This window comes from Typopeltis vanoorti, chromosome 2 (assembly GCF_054136105.1).
Source record: "Typopeltis vanoorti isolate ZY-2024b chromosome 2, IOZ_Tvanoo_1.0, whole genome shotgun sequence".
NCBI classification, from domain to species: domain Eukaryota; kingdom Metazoa; phylum Arthropoda; class Arachnida; order Uropygi; family Thelyphonidae; genus Typopeltis; species Typopeltis vanoorti.
The window spans coordinates 94,245,698-94,263,590 of NC_143550.1; the positions used below are offsets into that span (position 1 = coordinate 94,245,698).

The 17,893-nt window shown below is 35.2% G+C and overlaps 1 protein-coding gene across 1 annotated transcript; it reads left to right on the plus strand.

Annotated features, from left to right (window-relative positions):
• Window positions 1–7,197: 7,197 nt before the first annotated feature.
• Window positions 7,198–17,670, plus strand: LOC150109262 (uncharacterized). The gene is made up of 3 exons (XM_090406828.1): window positions 7,198–7,474; window positions 13,609–13,761; window positions 17,393–17,670. The coding sequence occupies exons 1-3, from the start codon at window positions 7,310–7,312 to the stop codon at window positions 17,561–17,563; spliced, it is 489 nt and encodes a 162-aa protein (XP_090262954.1). The 5' UTR covers window positions 7,198–7,309; the 3' UTR covers window positions 17,564–17,670.
• Window positions 17,671–17,893: the final 223 nt, after the last annotated feature.

A 17,893-nucleotide genomic window follows, 5' to 3' on the forward strand; every position in this document is an offset into this window, starting at 1 on the left:
ATCATGTCAGTCAATTCTATCAGATCTAAGTTGCCTATTTTGCGAAGGAAAAAAATCAGTTTTCTAAGAGAAAATGCCTTCTAACTTTGTCTAAGACGAAGACAGCTGCAAATGAAAACACACACACACACGGACGCACGCACACGCACACACACACACACGGACGCACGCACCCACGCACGCACACACACACACACACACACACACACACACACACACACACACACACACACACACACACACACACACACACACACACACACACACACACACACAGAGAGAGAGAGATGGGCTCCTGTCTTCTTTCACGGGATTCAGACAATGGTCTTTTCAATCAAACAAGCCAGGTTTCAGTATTCGAAAGAAGCATTAGTCGTGTGCAGCTATGTCTGGAAAATTAAAATGACTGATTAAATATGATATATTTCTTGAATATGTATGCTTTTATTGTCAGAAATTAACCATTTTGTCCCAACAGTTGACCACAATATCATACTGTTTCAATATGCCGTGGAAGATATTCCACTAATTTCTGGTGGCGCTTTGCTCCACTTTCCCTTTAAATTATCGGGAACTTTTATAAATAACGAGAGTAGTCTTGGTTAGACCCTAATTTAGGCTTTTTGTCTATCCCTTAAATGTTGTATAGGATTCAGTGGGAGATACGTGCTGACTACTGAGCATTCTAATGTTATTTTCATCAAACGACATCATTACAATAATTGTTTTGTAACGTGGGGAGTTATTTCGTATTGAAGACATAAAGCACGGTACCATAAGACTGTCACAATAAGCTGAATACAGGATTTCATGCACTACGACCAGCGAATCTAATGCATACCACGTGAAGTAATTCCACATCATTACACTATTAGCACCGAATATTATAGTTAGGATAATACCACTTCTGGTATTACATCTCTCATATCCAAGCATACGCTGATAAAGCATGTAACATGACCCGTCTCTCCACAGGACCGATTTCCATTGATCTATGATCTAAATTCTGGATTTGATCCTGGACAAGGTCCAGGATTTGTAAATGGCTAATCGGTAAGCATAAGCAAATGCAAATATTTCTTCTAAATAATATATGACTATCCTTTCACTTTGAAACTCTGTTAACCCTTTCTTTTTCTTTCTTTCTTTTTTTTTTTTTTTTGGATTATCATCGTTCGGCATATATACAACTATCGTATTATGTCTTGACAGGCATCGCTGCTACTAATCACATAAAAGCCGATCAATATAATCCGTGTCTATATTACAAAGGCATACGCAGGACTCGTCAAATACGGTCGCCCACTTGTATGTGGCAAGTAGACTTTGCAAGCACCTGCAAACTGGACAAAACAGAATGTTTCTTTAATAAAAAAAATTCTCCAACCGTAGTACAACACTATTAATCAAACTGTAAAACTCCTACTGATTTATTGGCACATATTAAAAATATGAGTGAGGGTCTTGGATGAGTAAATTTTTTGTGTGGAGAGTTTTGCATAATTTGTTGAGCCCTGCTCATACCTATTATACAAATTCCGCTTCTTACATATTTAGTAATTTAGTAGTGACCCAGGTACAGGGCACTGTACTTGGGCCACTACTATTTAATTCTTAGGAAATGATTTGAGAGACAACATTCAGTTGTTTGCAAACGATGCAAAACTGGCTAAAGCAATATTCAATAAATGTGATGTTAAATTTTTTTAGGATGATTTAAATAGACTGACAGTATGGGCAAAGGAGAACGGATATCAGTTTAATGTGACAAAGTGTAAGATTAAGCATTTTGGGATGAAATTATTACCAGTTCTATATCATATGGATGGAACTTTACTTAAGAAATTGATGAAGCCAGGGATTTTGGGATGTTAATGAATAGGTAATTGAAATTTAAAGAGCGTATTGTAAAAGTGAGTAAAACAGCACTAAGGATTACTTGGTTACTGAAGAACAAATAATTTATTTATCATTATTTTTAATAATGTTGACAGTAACGGAAACGTATTTCGATTGTGTAATCAGTTATTTTGTCGAACTGGTGGCAGTTGAAGTAAATAATGTCATCTGTTCTGCTGTATGAAGTTTATGACGATACGATGCGGTATGAAATCTACGGAGTCGGCATAATCCAATCAAAGCAAAATATCAACTGCTTTTATATTTCTGTTATTCGTTATATAAAATCACATCAACAAAAGTTATATCATTAAATAATAATACGTTGACTAAGTTCCGATTTTGGTTAAACTTATCCTTTGTGCAGTGAGAGCCAAAAAATTGGAGTTCCTACAAGTAAAATGTCGAGATTTGTACAGATGCAGGGATACGTTTAAGAAAGAAGAAATTTATTACTATGTAACATTGCCATGCAGTCCAAAAACTCATCACGGGAGGTCATTCTACTCCACCCATATACCTGGCCTTGTCTGTTAATTGCCTGTGTCTCCATGCGGCATGAATAAACTAAGTTTCTAGAGGAAAAAATCCTGTATGAGATCGGTTAACTCACTTTCAATTGAAAATACCCGTGTAAAGTATCTTTTCGTTATGATGCGTATGAAATTGGTATTTTGAGTATTATTCAATCGTTCTCCAATTATGATAAGGAGGCACTCGGAAATCAGCTGATTTCTTATGTTATTATAAGAAACTGAACAGTTTTTTAAAGGAGAGTGTCGATAGGCTTCAGTGATGCGTCCTCGGAGTTCGGGATCATGTAATAATAATAATAATAATAATGATTATAATAATAGTAATAAATACAGACTGATTTTAAAATGGAATCTTGTACTAATATTCTTGAAGATTCTTAGGAAGATATTCTGCCTTATATTAGCATTTCGACTTTGAAAAATTTAAAATATAAAAAAAAATGAATTAAATAAACGTCATAGCTTTATTGAAAACAATATGGAAGGAAACCTATATCCTGTTTTCCTTTGTTTCTAAAACTGAGATGTTTTCGTTATTAAAATACTAAGATGTGAATCATATCAATATAGTAATGGTAACAAATTTATTACATCACATTTGTGCAATACTTTTTCCACATGACTTGCGAATTTTGGGACCCTGCTACATGCGACTCATTCCACTGTCTGTAATCTAAGTCTGAACTGAACAGCTTTTTCTGTTGACAAATTCGAACACACACACACACACACACACACACACACAGAGAGAGAGAGAGAGAAACATCTGTGCAGACTTCTTCTTCTTCTTCTTCTGCAGCTTCTCCCACTTAAGTGGGGTCACTGTTTCTTATGAGTCTCCTCCACACCTTCCTGTCTTGGGCTGTCACCACATCCAAATTCTTCATCTTCAAATCCTCTTCTACCAGCTCCCTCCATCTCTTCTTTGGCCGCCCACGCTTCCGCCTTCCTTGCACATCCATCTGCATGACCCTTCTTCCCACATATTCGTCCTCCCTCCTCATCACATGACCAAACCATCTCAACCTTGCCTCCTGAAACATCTGTGCAGACTGCCTTATTCAAATGATTTCGACCAAATTTAGAACCTAAGTTATTTATTGCTCTGTTTTTGTGTACCCGTGAAAAATTTTGGACCTATCGAAGAAGCATGAAAGGGATTAAATGTATTGGAGGGGACATACATCGCGTCCTCCGCAGACGCTTATGCCTTCGCAATAATTTAACCGATTACAACTAAATCTGGAATATGACTTTTCGATGTTGCTTGATGTTCTCTGAAAAATCTTACCGAAGAAGACTAATATGAGGAAAGAGGCGTCGTTCAACGGTTTTCAACCAAACTTGTAATATAGTTGTTTCTAACGTTACAATTTCCCTGATCTGATCGATTTACATACCAAATTATAAATGGTTGTAAATGAGAGATAAAAAAGTAAAGTCCCAATTTTTTTAACAAATGATATGACTAATTTTATGAGACATATATTAAACAAATTGTGATCATATAACGCTCTATTTAATGTAATTACTATTTATATTATAATTTAATATAAAATCATATAATCACAGATTTCATACAATAGATAATAATGACGTCATGTATGAAATCTGTTGTTCGAATCAATAATTATAATATATAGAGATGGTATCCTTGAAAGTCTTCAGGAAAATCAAGTCCAGTATTTAATTAAAGAGATACATACACATCGTTATAGGGAAAAACGTGGACTTTGAACATTATAATATAATGGGACAATACAACTGTTTACTTTTATAAGCAAGGCCATATAATAAAAAAATCATACGGAATGTCAAGTTTTTCCGAATGACTTTGAGCATCTGGCATGCAGCTGTTGTCTATTGATAGACGGGAAGGTATTGCTTTAATCACCTATTTTCAGGCTTCGAGGAACGTGACAAATAATGACGTCAGCATAGATTTGTATTTACTAGGAAATACGCTTATATTTTTCTGGATTACGAAATTCGTTAAGTTATTAAGAAGTGTGCTAAGTCAAGGAGTCTTTTCCTGCTTGATGTTTTGCTTGTTGAAGAGCGACAAAAGAACACTTCTATACTCTCACTGTTGTGATTTAGACAGAAATATCAAGCATCTCCCTCCCTTTTAAACTTTATCGAGTTCTCTACAATTTAACCATAATCTAATCTGAACTGAACAGCTTTTTCTGTTGACAAATTCGAACATACACACACACACACACGCACGCACACACACACACACACACACGTACACACACAGAGAGAGAGAGAGAGAGAGAGAGAGAGAGAGAAACATCTGTGCAGACAGCCTTGTTCAAATGATTTCGACTAAATTTAGAACCTAAGTTATTTATTACTCTGCTTTTGTGTTCTCATGAAAAAATTGGACCTATCGGAGAAGCATGAAAGGGATTATTCAAATTTAGGGGATATTAAATACCACATTGTTTTAAAACCGAATAAGAAACTCAAAGATTGGAATCTGAGAGTTTCATGCCGAATATAGTAACCTATAAAGTATCGGCGAATTACTAGCGTGAGCTAATTCAAGTAGTCCTAGTACGTAGTATATTCTCGGGCAACTCGTTGCAAAGGTGGCGGAAGATCAGATCGCTATTCTTAGGTATTTTCCATAATGTAAAAACACATTTCCTAGGAAATGTATGCTGTTATTACATTATGGTGGGAGGTCACTACCCAGACCGGTTTCAGCCTTATGAATAAGTAAAGCCGTCTCTAAAAATGCGGGCGATCCCTGGGCCACTCAATCGTGGGCGAAAGACCGTCCATCTCAGCGTTGGCTCCACTCAGTGATGGCCTTCCATCCACACACCACCACCGACCAGAACCACTCAAATTCCGAAGGAAAGCATTCACCGACAAAGCCCCTCAGCGGGCCGTGCCGGAGAACACTTTCGCCGGAGACTCAAATTGCTCCCTTAAGGCAAAAACCTTAAGAGAGGGAACTCATAATAGCCCCCCCCCACCAGTTTCAGTCTTATGAATTAGTAAAACCGTCTCTAAAAATTCAGACGATCCCTAGGCCACTCAATCGTGGGCGAAAGACCGTCCATCTCAGCGTTGGCTCCACTCAGTGATGGCCTTCCACCCACCACCACCACCGAGCAGAACCGCTCATATTCCGAAGAAAAGCATTCACCGACAAAGCCCTTACCGGGCCGTGCCAGAGAACACTTTCCCCGGAGACTCAAATTGCTCCATTAAGGCAAAAACCTTAAGAGAGCGAACTCATAATAGCCCCCCACACACACCGGTTTCAGCCTTTTTTGAGGCTTCATCAGTGAGTAGCTAGACTAAAAGATACCAAAGGGTATATGCCGAATATAGTAAACTTTATAGTTTACTATATTCGGCATGAAACTCTCAGATTCCAAAAATCTTTGAGTTTCTTATTCGGTTTTAAAACAATGTGGGATTTAATATCCCCTAAATTTGAATAATGTTTATATTGCCGAAATGAAGCCTTTGGCTCTTTATATTTAAATGAAAGGGATTAAATGTATTGGAGGGGACATCGCATCCTCCGCAGACTCTTATGCCTTCGCAATAATTTAACCGATTACAATTAAATCTGGAATATGACTTTTCGATGTTGCTTGATGTTCTCTGAAAAATCTTACCTAAGAAGACTAATATGAGGAAAATGGCGTCGTTCAACCGTTTTCAACCAAACTTGTAATATAGTTGTTTCTAACGTTACAATTTCCCTGATCGATTTACATACCAAATTATAAATGGTTGTAGATGAGAGATAAAAACAAGTAAAGTCCCAATTTTTTTAACAAATGATATGACTAATTTTATGAGACATATATTAAACAAATGGCGATCATATAACGCTCTATTTAGAGCCTTACGATCATACAATAGATAATAATGACGTCATGTATGAAATCTGCAGATGATATCGTTGCTGATTTCGATGTTTTTATTTACTGTTTCACTTGAATAAAATAAGATGTCATTTTTTAAAAATCTCATATGTAAAAAAGAGGTTCTCAAAGGTTTAAATAACTGATTCTAAGCTGCAGCCAGTTTCGAATCAGCTGTTTGGTTGACATTGTTTTGATTATTGAAAATGTAAATTACGCTCTGAAATCCTAGCAGTATAAGAGGAAGGACGATGTTAGCAATACGAGTACTTGTTAAAAGCAATGTCAGAGAAGTATTGCAGCCAATCCCCCCACTTCTCTAGTACTTGGCTCATTTTTTTTTTAAACAAATGAATGCCTATTTTTATGAGACCTATTACACAAATGGCGATCACACAATAGATAATAATGACGTCATGTATGAAATCTGTTGTTCGAACCAATAATTATAATATATAGAGATGGTATCCTTGAAAGTCTTCAGGAAAATCAAGTCCAGTATTTAATTAAAAAGATACATACACATCGTCATAGGGAAAAACGTGGACTTTGAACATTATAATATAATGGGACAATACAACTGTTTACTTTTCTAAGCAAGGCCATATAAATAAAAAAAATCATACGGAATGTCAAGTCATTCCGAATGACTTGGAATATCTGGCATGCAGCTGTTGTCTATTGAAAGACGGGAAGGTATTGCTTTAATCACCTATTTTCAGGCTTCAAGGAACGTGACAAATAATGACGTCAGCATAAATTTGTATTTACTAGGAAATACGCTTATATTTTTCTGGATTACGAAATTCATTAAGTTATTAAGAAGTGTGCTCCGTCAAGGAGTCTTTTCCTGCTTGATGTTTTGCTTGTTGAAGAGCGACAAAAGAACACTTCTATACTCTCACTGTTGCGATTTAGACAGAAATATCAATCTCCCTCCCTTTTAAACTTCATCGAGTTCTCTACAGTTTAACCATAATGCACCCCGTGCGTTTTGCTGCTATGTGGTTACTTTTAATTTTCTTCTCTCTCTTACGATTTAGTCGTAATACGCCTGCAGGTGATGATGACGAATCTCCTTCTAGTTTTGCTGGAGATATGTTTAATAGAACGAAATTAAGAGTAGAAGAAAGCATCCTCAAAGTAAGTATTTGTATTACTTTTTCATTCTTGAAGAAGGTGAATCGAAATGCTGGTTAACAAATGTTTTCTATAATTTATCGAGGTTTTCTATTACAAGCATAATTCTGTATTGGCTGTGACATTAAAAAATAATAAAGGTAGTTAAGCAGTATTTCTATAATAATAAGTGAATGTACTCTGCCTTTTCATTTTATTAAACAAGCGAAGAAAATTTTAAAATAATCACCGAAGTAGCAGGCATGTAACCTCTCTTTAATTTGATTATCAAATTGATCGCGTCAGGTTTTTTATGGTTGTTGTTGTCATTATTGTTGTTGTCTCACAATAATAAATGATTTACCTTCTTCAGTGTGAAAACACACTTGCAAGTTTTTCCTAGCCGTTAAAAATATCGAAAAATAAATCTCAAACAGATTACAATCCTACTGTCTAAAAATCTTGCATCAAAAATTGAACATTTTTGGCAGAAGACATTCGTCGCAAATCAGCCAAATTCTTTTAATTTGCCATTCTTGGGGTCTAGTCCCGAGAAATTAGAATAAATTGCATGATATGATGGGCATGCAGCATTTTTTAATCGATCAGAAAGAGTCGCATCTCCCCCCCCCCCTTCGGAGAATATGAATTTTAACAGAACCAAATTTCTTTCTTAAATTATACATAATACACTAACGAAAATATCCTGTGCAAGAAGAGCTTTAAAATGCACATTCTTACATGAAGGATCCTATAAAAATCTGTGAAGAGTATGGATGCAGATCCAGTTTAGTTCGCTCTGCGCGAACCATTGCTTTTCCTCTTGATTCCCACTAAATCTAAATAGTGTTCATTTGTCGAAGAATTGAGCAAACTTCTTCACTTGATTCTGAAATAAAATCTGTCGTAATGTTTCTTAGCATCATTTGATTAAAACACAAGCGATAAAATATATTTGTGTTAGTTCTGAAGTCTGGTAGCTGAGTATTCAATTCTTTTGTGTTCCTGCTTCAATTATGCAAAACTGAAGAACAGACAATTGCTGATAATTATCAGCAATTGGAACAAGTCTTATTATTCTTTTTGACACGAGAAATGTGTTGCACGAGAAAACGCGATTGTGAAAAATGGATGCGAAATAGAATGTTAGATAACTGCGATCAGGACGGATCCAAAAACCAAAAATATACTTATTTAACCTTTTGATTTAGAAATGAAATGCTAATAGATATTTTAGTGCATCGTCATAATTTTTATTTTATTTTTATCAGGGATGACTAACAAGTTTTGGCACCGAATAAAGAAATGCCATAGTAATCGCTCTGATTAATTTAAATAAGTAATTTAAAGTGTCCTCCCACTCTGCCCTTACACTGTAACAGCGATATTAATGTGAAATCTTTGCATAGTAACTAAAATAAACATTAAATAATTTAGAAAGAACACGTAGAGAGTAAACAGTAGAGGACATGCCTTTACCATATGGCTTGACCTTCATTCTGTTTACTTAATCATACCTTTGCATTATACCTTCTTCTTGGAAGAAGTATAACCTTGGTCAGAAATGAGGAAAAACGTAGCTTTAAAAACTTTTTTAAATATTTATTAATTATTAGTCTATTTATAAGTTTGCCAGATAGACCTTCATTGCAGTTAACATCTACAGAAATGTTACATGTTTGAAATAAATTTTAGTAGGTAATTCTTAATCAATTTTATTTAGAAAAACTACTCTCACAACTAGCAACACTTACAGCAATTGTGAGGAAAATTCGCTGTAGTATTACAATATTTTGAACTCAGTTCTCGAGACTGTATTTTAGAATTAACTGCAAAAATTTAAAAATGTTCAAAGTGCCGCCCAGAACGGATCGCCCTCCCCTAGCTACGCCTGTGTGTGTGTGTGCGTGCGTGCAGATCAGCGACGAGTTTGCCATATATACGCAAATTATCTAGAGCTGTTAACGCAGTGCCGGTAACATTGTATTAGGTTTTTATATTCGAATAAAAATAATATACTGTTTGTAACTTTGCTTTAAACAACACTTTTATTTTTATTCACTCAAAATGGGAACAACATTTTTGACCACAGTTTGGGGTGGGGTGATACCCAATTTTTGCATAACATAGATGGATAGAAGTCAATTGATTATATTAGAACAAGAACAGTTAATGATTAGGTATTGTAAACAAAAAGAAGCTAGGTACATTTGCAAATTTATTATGTACAACTACAAATATTTTTGAAATATTATATTTAAATTTCTTGAATCTTAAAAATTGAAATAACTACTGTTTCACAAATTTATTTTGTTAAACTAATAGATGGAACAGTTTCCATACAAATATATTATTGCACACAAACACATCAAGAAAACGCTTAGCTTTAGGTGGGATTCTGAAAGTCTTTTTTTCCCCTTGGTTGTACTTTAAATTAAATTTGATAAGAAATTATATTCTCGTTTCTTCCTTTGTTCAAGCGTAAGCAAATAAAGTGCGTACATGAAACATTTTTATGTTTTTAGCATAAGTTTTGAAAGGATATAAAAGATAAATTACTTGCTAATTTAATCAAGTACATGCTCTCTATTTGAATTGATAACGCTCTTCCAACGTTGTGAAAGCTTCATAATGCCTTAGGCTCAATTTCAGTGCCTCTAATGTATCGTATTGTTTTTCATTAATGAAATTATGCAAACTTCGAAATAAGTGGTAATCTGAAGGTGCAAGATCAGGAGAATACGGAGGATATGGAAGCTTTTCCCAGCTGAGTTCCTCAATCATAGGACAGGTGATTTTTTCACTATGAGGACGTGCGTTATCATAGCGAAAAACCACACTCTGTTTCATGTTTTCATTTTCAGTTTTTCATTCAATCGATCGAGATGTTCACAGTATACTTTAGCGGTGATTGTCTGGTTTTATGGAAAGAGATGAAGTGTATAATATCAGTCATATCCCACCAAACGCTTAACAAAACCTTCTGAGGGTGAAGGTTTTGACTGAGGTTTAGCCTGTTCCCCCCCCGAATGAACTCACTGCCTTCACTTCTTAATATTCTTGTAAAGTATCCACTTTTCATCACCGGTGACTACACGACTCAAAAATGGAGATTGACCTTCTCGATAATGAAAAGCAGTGCAGATGTTGACGCGCGCTCTTCGATTGTTGTTCGTCAGTTCGTGAGGGACCGACCCACTTGCCGAGCTTGGCACTATTCCAAGTTCTTGCAATTGGCGATGGATGTCGATGACAATGAATTGATCTTTTGCTAAATCTTTAACAGTTGCATTGGCATTTCTTGCGATAGTGGCTTCCAGCATATCATTATCGAGAGAGAGAGAGAGAGAGACAGGGCGCCCAGATCGAGGGGAGTCTTTCAAACTAAAGTCCCGTTGTCAAAATTTTTGGAATCATCGTTGGCACTTTCGCACATTCAAAACATTATCGCCATACACTTCTTGCAGATTTTTTACAGTGTTAGCAGCATTGTTGTCTTTTTTGAACGCATAGAGCATGATAGGTGCCTAACGTGCTCTTCAGGGACCTCCATAGTAATAAATGGTTATTTAAGCAATAACTTATGTATGATGTTCTTGTAAGGTGGAGTTCCTTAAAATGAGGCCGCCTCAGCTTAGCGGTACATGTAATGCTTTAAAAATCCATGTTTAGACAAGTATAGTGTATGAAAAAAGACGACATTACTTTTGGAATGACCTGATATATAGAGGCTAATGACTACATTAATTACATTAGTAAGCAAACCTTGTTTGCTTACACTTGAATAAAGGATAAGCAAAAATATATAATTCCTTAGAAAGTTTATTTTAGTGGGATTTTTCAAATTAGCTGTTCCTGGCTAATTTGTGCATATTAGTTTTTTAAATGAATGTTCAAATACATAGCATAGAATTTAAATGAATACTACTCTTTCGAAGTTCATATACAGAAGTTTAAGAACACAGTTTATGAGTAAACACAGTATATGAAATCCGTATACGAGTACCATTTACTATTTAAACCATTTACTAACACTTTTACTGTGTTTACTCACAGTAAAAGTGTTAGTAAATGGTTTATTGCCAAGATTTTGTTGGAAGAGAAAGACTTCGTCGAAACCGACTAAACTGCAGAGAGCTCTCTGTGATATCATTACGTACTGTAAGAACTTTTTTTGGCACTTCACGCAACGATACAGAATACAGGCACCTTTATGTTAACAGTGAGGTGTGCTTTTCGAATGTGGAACATTTAGAAATTTATAATATTCAGTAATTTTACAGACTCAAACGAGCTGTGTTATTTAATTGTATTCACATTTTCACTACGTCTATTGTTAATGTATATTAACGTTTTTCATATCTGCTTTCATAATATTTTTATTTAAAATAATCGTGTGTGCATTTTTTAAAAAAAAATTATCACATAATGAAGTAAAAATTATCCGTTATTTTATTTTTTAGTTTTAGTTTTTCCTTCACATCCTTTTAATTTTAAAATTTTCCTACAGCCAAAAAAATGAATACAGGCACCTATTGTATAATTAAGAAAAAGCAATGCGTAGTTTCAAGAGGTGTTATAAGTACCCATTTTAGTGAAAACGACCTAAAAATGAACTAGCCGACGGGAAAAAAAAAAAAATAAAAGGAAAACTACTCTCTTGTGGCGTGGGGGATCCTTTCAAGTGCTTTCATGTAGAAATAACTAGCACATAGAGCTCGAAAAATATAACGCTCAGTGGCAATTAGGGAAGATAATTCATTTCCCGTCGGTCTTTGTGATGTGCAGGCGTAAATCCGAATTTTGGGCATAAACAGCATTGGTAAATTGTCAGCAGTATGCAACACACTGTTTTCAAATTAAGAAATCATATGAATTATTTCGTGCGGAAGCTATCAAATTAACGTCTTATTCAGATGTTGAACTGCAAATTAGACAATATTGTGAAAATAAGATTAAATGGGAATTAAATACAAGTCTTACATTTTGAGTTATATTTTAAAAGTTATCATTGTATCGAGGTTTTATAGGGGATTTTTTATTGAAATCCTTTCAATAAATTTAATTAACAAAATGACATGAACATTAAATCAGGGGCGTAGCTAGAAGGGGCGGACCCGCTAGCGTAGAGGGTTCAAAGTGCCCCCGGGCGACACTTTGAACATTTTTGAACTTTTGCAGTTAATTCTAAAATACAGTCTCGAGAACTCAGTTCCAACTATTGTAATACTACAGCGAATTTTCCTCACAATCGCTGTAAGTGTTGCTAGTTGTGAGAAGAGTTTTTCTAAATAAAATTGATTAAGAATTACCTACATTACTATGAAATAGATTTCGCCAATGTCGTCGACGAATTTGCTAACAGAAAAGCAAGAAAAATAACATTTTAGAATGTTGAAATTAAAGTTTTACTTCAGAAATAAACAGTGTTTTAATTTATTTCCCTATACGTCATTTTGACGTTTTGTAGTATTTTTGGTGCCTATTGAGAGGGGCGGCAAACTCAGGGGTCTGTCTCGGGCGGCAAAAGCGCTAGCTACACCACCACATTAAATTGTCACACTGAGACATTTCTTTAGAGAGTCGAAAAGGGAAAAAAAAATAGTCATCGAGGACAAATATATAAACCAAATGTATCATGGGAATAAAGTGTTGAATTGTAGAACATTTATCATCGTTATTACAAATCCCCCCCATCCTCATATTCTTTTCCGTAAAATAACTTCAAACCTCAAGAGATATGTTATGGCAAATTTAATGGAGAGGTGAGTAGTCCGATAGCTACTAAAATGCCTGTGAAAAATAAATAAATAAAATAAAAATAAAAAACACTTCATCTTTTATTTCTAGGATTTTCTTTCATGTCAGCTGAGGGACCATACACTTTCTTTAGCGGGCAAAATGTCTCCGTTTTGATTAGGTATTCATCTAACACCTAATCTCGCAGATTATACAGTGAATGCATCTGTGAGATGCATTCACTACATAAAAGTAGAAGAGCTAATTATCATTCGTTACTCTATGATACATATTCTAATTACTGTTGTATATATAACTGTTTTTAAAGATACTCTGTAATTATTAATTATATTTAATAACCTTGATATAGCGATATATGTATGACTATCACTGTTATAACAAACACAATTTGTTGATAGGCAAAAGAGGAAGCCCGTAGGGTAGACGAGCTTTTCAAAAAATCAGTAACAGAAACCGGTGATAGAATAAAGGAAACATGGGACAATTTTAAGAAAAGTGCAGAGGAGGAACTCCAGAAAACAAAAGACCAACTAGAAGAAACTAGAAAACAGGTGACAATGAATTCTTTCTTTTTTTCTTACATCTCTGAACATTTTTTTTCCAGCTGAATCTCTGCTTGTAACAAAAGAAAAACACATTTCAAAAAGAAATAGACGATAGTGTTGTTCCTCAGAGCTGATCCCAGATTTACGGGATTAGCTTGTGGGATTATTTTGATTGTTATCCTACGTTTATCCAGTTCTTGAAGAATAGTGCTGGTATAAAGAAATTGTTCTGTATTCATGGTGAAATCTCGAGCGATCGATCATCGCTATTTGATTGAATGATTGATGTTGTTTATTTATTTATTTATGCAATTTTTTTTATTTTTAATGAATATATCTTTCTAATGGCAGCAGAAACATGCACTAATTGCTGTGCGCACATAAAGCCTGCTGTTGCCATGGCAATACAAAAGCATGATGAACACTTGCCTAAGTCGCAACAAGTACACGAGTAACTTTATTAAACGCGCGCGCGCGCGCGCGCACACACACACACACACACACACACACAAATAATTTATTTAGGCATGCATACCTAATAGTGAGTTTCATTCCTTTAAGTCCTAAGAAACTTCATTCTTGTCCGAACAGATAGCTCATAAGGCGACTGAAGCATCCCACAGGGGGGGATGGTGGAACATGCAGATGAGATAACACCCCTCAGTTGCTTTAGAATACCCTGCTGTGGATCCAGTTCACGAATATTCATTGCACCTCATTCTACAGATGTCTCAGTTATGCTGAGATTATGTAAGTGAGTAGGCCAGTGAAAGAGTAATCAAGCGTATGTTCCCGGAACCATTTTGAACTATCTGCACCTATCTACACGATCCTCTGGAAGTATTTTTTACAATAGATAAACCGCGAGTGTGGAAGGATGACTGTCAGCATCAATGATTTACAAATTCAAACATCGGTCTGTCAGTGTCAGAGAACTAATGTGACAAGAAAACACTCCCCACACCAATCTGCAGTGTTGTCACCAGGCGCCAAGAGCTCATTTATTCAATCATGCAGCTGTCGGTGCATGCCGATCCTGTCGTCAGCAGGGAACAAGTGAACAGGGATTCGTCAAACCATGCGGCGGTTTTTTACAACAACTGTAATTACAGAGGGTATCCATTGTAATTACAGTTGTTTGTTTTTAGTTAACAGGATCGAAACGTGATGAACCCTCTGCTACCTATTCGATCAGTGATATAGTACGATCCGATTTACTCTTTTATACACCACTGTTGCAGCGCACTGCTGTTTGACTAATTAAGGCCTGTCCATTAAACTATATTATACCCGTAACTCTTCACTGGCCTCTTAAATCATCGTCGCGCTGTCTCCTGCTAATATACTGGCTTTGGCTGAATGATAGATTATTCTAGGTATCCTCTCTACACTATTACTCATGACCCCCCCCCCTCCCACCCTCAAATAACGGGGTTATTTGTTATCGCGGCAAACGTTTTTCGTTAGTCTGTTATCGCATTGAACTGAAAATGCAGTCATCTCTTTATGTAGTTTAGAAGGCGGCTTGGACTTGAGTTTATACAAACCAGATACTTGACATTATCTACGTTTAGTGTATGTGTGTGTGTCCCACCCACGAAAGGTTATGAACTTGCAATACATTTAGTACTTACGGCGATCAGACTAACTGGGGGAAAAAAATCAGTCTTTGAAAACAAGAACCAGTCCTTAAAGTTTGAGTAGCAAACTCTAAATAAAACATGTATTTCATGTCCAGAGAAGCTTCTGGTGAAGTTGCTCGCATGGACAGCAAAATAAGAAATCATGTAGAAAGTTCCTAGCTATTTAGTCAGCTTGCTTTCTTAGAGAATATAGAGAAAACCCTAGGAAAGCATGATGATATAAAAGTTACTGAATAAAGTTCACGGGAAAACTTTAGCTAGACGTAGAATATAGAAAATAAATAAATATTAAAGCTAGCACAGTGTTCTGGAGGCTATTTTTCAGTATATTAGGAATAGAGGACAGAGTATAAACAGAATAAAAATACTGAAACTGAAGGTAAGGATATTATTTTAGATGCCTCAATAATTATTTTGAAAAATTTTATACATAGGTATGTATACACACACACACACACACACACACACACACACACACACACACACACACACACACACACCTATGAGCGTTTTGAGGGAAATTAGGGAAGTGAACAGTCAAATAAATTAGGGAAGGTGATCAATAACCGAACAGTATTGAAAATGAAGATATTAGAGAAGCACTTGGCATTACTAATATCCAAGAATGTGTACATATGGCTAATCTAAGATGAATGATCACTTAAACAGAACTGGAAACGGAAGGTCAGAAAAAAAGTTTTGAACTAAAATGGTAGGGAAAAAATCCAGAGGAAGGCCGAGATACCAGTGGGTTGATGCAGTTATGATTAATTTAGAAGGATCAAAAACCTGCCAAACTATACCAGAAAATAGTTATTATGATAAATATTATGTTGGATTGCGATCATTTCGGTGCAGGTCAGGAAAGTTTTTCCACATTTCTTTCAGACCGCGTCGCAACATGTGACATGGCGCATTATTGTGTTGAAAGAGATCCTGATTTGTTCCATAAAACTGAAACAATATCAGAAACTTTGCATTATACAGAAGGAACGTATATCCGTCGGAAGTGCTACTTCTATGCACTACAACAAAAGATCCAGTTCCATACGATGAAGAATACTTCCAGAATATTACATCTCTTCCACCAAACTACAGAGATGACATGTGCACCATTCCTGAATCACCCAACACGTCCGCATTCATCCATCCGATCGGAAAAAGATGCGGCGTGATTTGTCTCTCCTCTTCATATCATTGACTTCCAATGCTGCACCAACCAGTCACAATGTTCTTTACAGCAGCAGTGTCATATGCGTTGCTGATTGGCATTATTTATGTTTGGCTAATATATACTTGTCATTCTATAATAAACACGATCGTTCAGCCCTTTTTTTGTAGTGCTAACCTAAACTCATGTAGATCTTGCATTTCTGGTTTATTGCTTTCACATCGGGTTGCTGAGATTTCCTTCTGTGTTACCCTTATTTTGAATAAGAAAGGTAAGGATAGCTTACCCTATGATAACACGTATTTCGAAATTTCCTGAAGTGGAGTGGGCAGGGGGGGGGGGGAATATCGATATATTTGAATGTTTCATATTGGTTTAAAAGTGTTATTCATTTCATTTTGCATTGTTTATTTAAATTTATATGATAATATTTTAAATTGTTATCATTTAAATATTCTAATCATATATATAATATTAATATATATTATATTCCCACCCAGAACAATGATATTTTAGGTTTTGCAACATTCATCTTGTATGTGCAAAACAATTCAGTAAATTTAAGAATAATTACTAAAACATTAAATTTTGAATAATTTAATAAAGTATGAAATGCAGTGTATGCATAGCTAACAAAATATTACAACAGTATCTCATGGCCAAAAGATGTGTTTACTAGTCGAATAGCGTGAATGTACAACTTAATATTAATTTAAAAACTCCTCTTTTCCTTCCGAATATGAAACATGTGGAATAGCAAATTTTTAATAGATACGAAACTATCATTGCATGTTTCAAAATAATCTTCTATTTTTCTTTGCAGATTAAAAACCATACTGATAGTATAGGAGCATCTATTCAAACATCAATCGAAGAAACGAATAACAAAGCAAAAGAAGGATTGGAAAATTTAAAAGAACAAATAGACGAGGCCAATAAAAAGATTAAGGATCAAATAGAAGCCAAAAATGAAGAAGAATCACAACAAGAGTGATCTGGATTTTATTGTGAATCTAACCAGTTATCGTTTGAATACAATATTATTACTGGTTACAGCCTCTGAAATGTAAAAGTCAAAATTAAATAATTCGTTTTTTTTCATTCTTTGTAATAAATAAAAGAACTTTTTATATATTAAAACACGCGGTTTTATCTTAGCATAAATGCGTTACTGTTTGGAACATGCTTCATTAAGCAAAAAGTGCAAACACTAATACTTAATATACATTATTCATTCTCTTAGAACTATTTTGATTATATCTGAATTGCAATAAATTCCATTGCTAAAAAGACAGCTCAAGTTGCTACTACCAATTTACTTGGT

Excerpts from the sequence above, each read along its gene's own strand:
- LOC150109262 (XM_090406828.1), top strand. The coding sequence starts at position 7,310 with ATGCACCCCGTGCGTTTTGCTGCTATGTGGTTACTTTTAATTTTCTTC. Across the intron at positions 7,475-13,608 it reads TAGAAGAAAGCATCCTCAAA|GCAAAAGAGGAAGCCCGTAG; the intron begins GTAAGTATTTGT and ends ATTTGTTGATAG. Across the intron at positions 13,762-17,392 it reads TAGAAGAAACTAGAAAACAG|ATTAAAAACCATACTGATAG; the intron begins GTGACAATGAAT and ends TTTTCTTTGCAG.